We start from the raw sequence: 1,629 nt of genomic DNA on the forward strand, positions 1-1,629 counted from the left end.
CAACCTGAGCCCACACCTTCTACTACGCCTTCAGTGCCTCTGCCTGACCCTGCATCGACCACCACCATCTCCACCTCCACCTCCACGGCCGCCGCCGCCCTCCCATCTGGGCGCCCGAGCCCGAGCTGCCTTCTTCGGCACCGGTCTGGTCTCCTGAGCCTGCGCCGACCACATCTCTTCCTGCCGGATGGGAGCCGACGTCCATACCTGCGCCCTCCAACTCTGCACCTGTTATTGGCGCGCCAGGGCCTTCGCCCGTGTCTTCCTCGATTGAGGTATCCTCGGCCCTGCCCTCTGCCAATGCCTCACAGCCATCTGTGCCTGTGTGGTCAGCACCCAGCGCCGTGCCCTCAGAGTCTGTCAGCTCAGCGGAGTCCACGAGCTGGGCGCCGACGCCTACGACTCTCGTCACTCTCATCTCAAGCATCACGGAGGCTCCTGTGCCGGAGTCGACAACTCACACTCCCGACGATGGGCTCTGGTACAGCGCCAAGTACCCACCGCACCACAATGGCACCGAGGGTCGCTTCTGGAAGTAAGCTGCGGGTCGGCAGCAGCAAATTGTACAGTGTACGACGAGGCACGTTTTCTTTTCTATGTTTCTTGCATTTCAGCGCGGCGCATTTGGTTTTTGGATTTCACGTTGTACAAGTCCCACGGATCGCAGAGAGAAGGATGTCACAAATAATGGTCATAGAAGTAGGAAGTGGAAATGAACGCATCACGAGGAGGGAACATGTCCATGGCACCGACCAAGAGCTGGAGCGGATCATGCCGTGTAAGGGGAGGCCATAATGCATAATAGACAGAACAATACGAACAATGCGAAGAAAATCATCCATCCCCCTCCCCCCCCCCCCGGACCACCCTGTGACGAGCCCGTAGTGGACAGATTTCTCGGGAGCTAGGCTGAAGACGTTTTGTACGACATGTCTCCCCATACCGACCGACCGCAGGCATCGCGCATGCCCTGCTTCTGGCTGGCCGGGCTGGAAGGTGGATGAGCGAGACAATGAATGGGAATTCTCAGGCGGGCGCGCCACGGGCCACGGCTTTGTGGTGTGGTCTATTCTACTGACAAAGGACCGGCACCAGACACCGGCACCAGACACCGGAACTGTAGATTGGTGGCGCCAACAGCAACCTCCAGGTTGACGTCTACTACTTAGGAGACATGTTATATCGGATGCGAAGGACCCAAATCGAGTCACGATGCGATTGACACGCTCGTCTGCGTCTCTACGAACCACGCAACATTTCCGCAACACCCCAGCCCACCGATCTTCGAAAGGTAGCTCCGCGACAGGTCGCCCGTACACATGGCACACGACGAGACCTCGGGTGCGCGTCAGCCAGGCGTTTCCACGAGCGAGCACAGTCTCACAAGCCGGACAGACGCGCCTGCCTTCCTGTCGGATGCCAACGCCACGGCCATCGCCATCGCCCTCCCCATCGCGACTCTTTTCGGTCTCGTTCTCACAGCGGGCCTGATCTGGTTCATTCTGCGCCGCAGAGCCAGACGCCGGGCTCTGGCGAAAGCAAAGGAGGAGCAGGCCAAGGGCTTTGAGCTGCGGACGTCACGCAGGTCAGGGTCCGGGCCGGCGGTACGGGCGGGCGGTTTGGGACGGG

General features: G+C 60.2%; 2 protein-coding genes across 2 annotated transcripts in view; both read left to right on the forward strand.

The window, feature by feature from the left end:
• Positions 1 to 539, forward strand: part of VDBG_06228 (predicted protein) — a gene marked incomplete at both ends in the record, with an annotated part of 1,234 nt that extends 695 nt beyond the window's left edge. The window contains 2 exons of the mRNA XM_003003740.1: positions 35 to 143; positions 247 to 539. Of these exons, the coding sequence (XP_003003786.1) occupies positions 35 to 143; positions 247 to 539 (402 nt within the window). The remainder of the gene's footprint in view (positions 1 to 34; positions 144 to 246) is intronic.
• A 780-nt stretch (positions 540 to 1,319) lies between these two features.
• The window catches only part of VDBG_06229 (conserved hypothetical protein), a gene marked incomplete at both ends in the record, with an annotated part of 1,494 nt that continues 1,184 nt past the window's right edge, over positions 1,320 to 1,629 (forward strand). Inside the window, one exon of the mRNA XM_003003741.1 lies at positions 1,320 to 1,585. Within this exon, the coding sequence (XP_003003787.1) occupies positions 1,320 to 1,585 (266 nt within the window). The remainder of the gene's footprint in view (positions 1,586 to 1,629) is intronic.

The sequence above is a fragment of the Verticillium alfalfae genome, genomic scaffold (genome assembly GCF_000150825.1).
Source record: "Verticillium alfalfae VaMs.102 supercont1.7 genomic scaffold, whole genome shotgun sequence".
In the NCBI taxonomy this organism is placed as follows: Eukaryota; Fungi; Ascomycota; class Sordariomycetes; order Glomerellales; family Plectosphaerellaceae; genus Verticillium; species Verticillium alfalfae.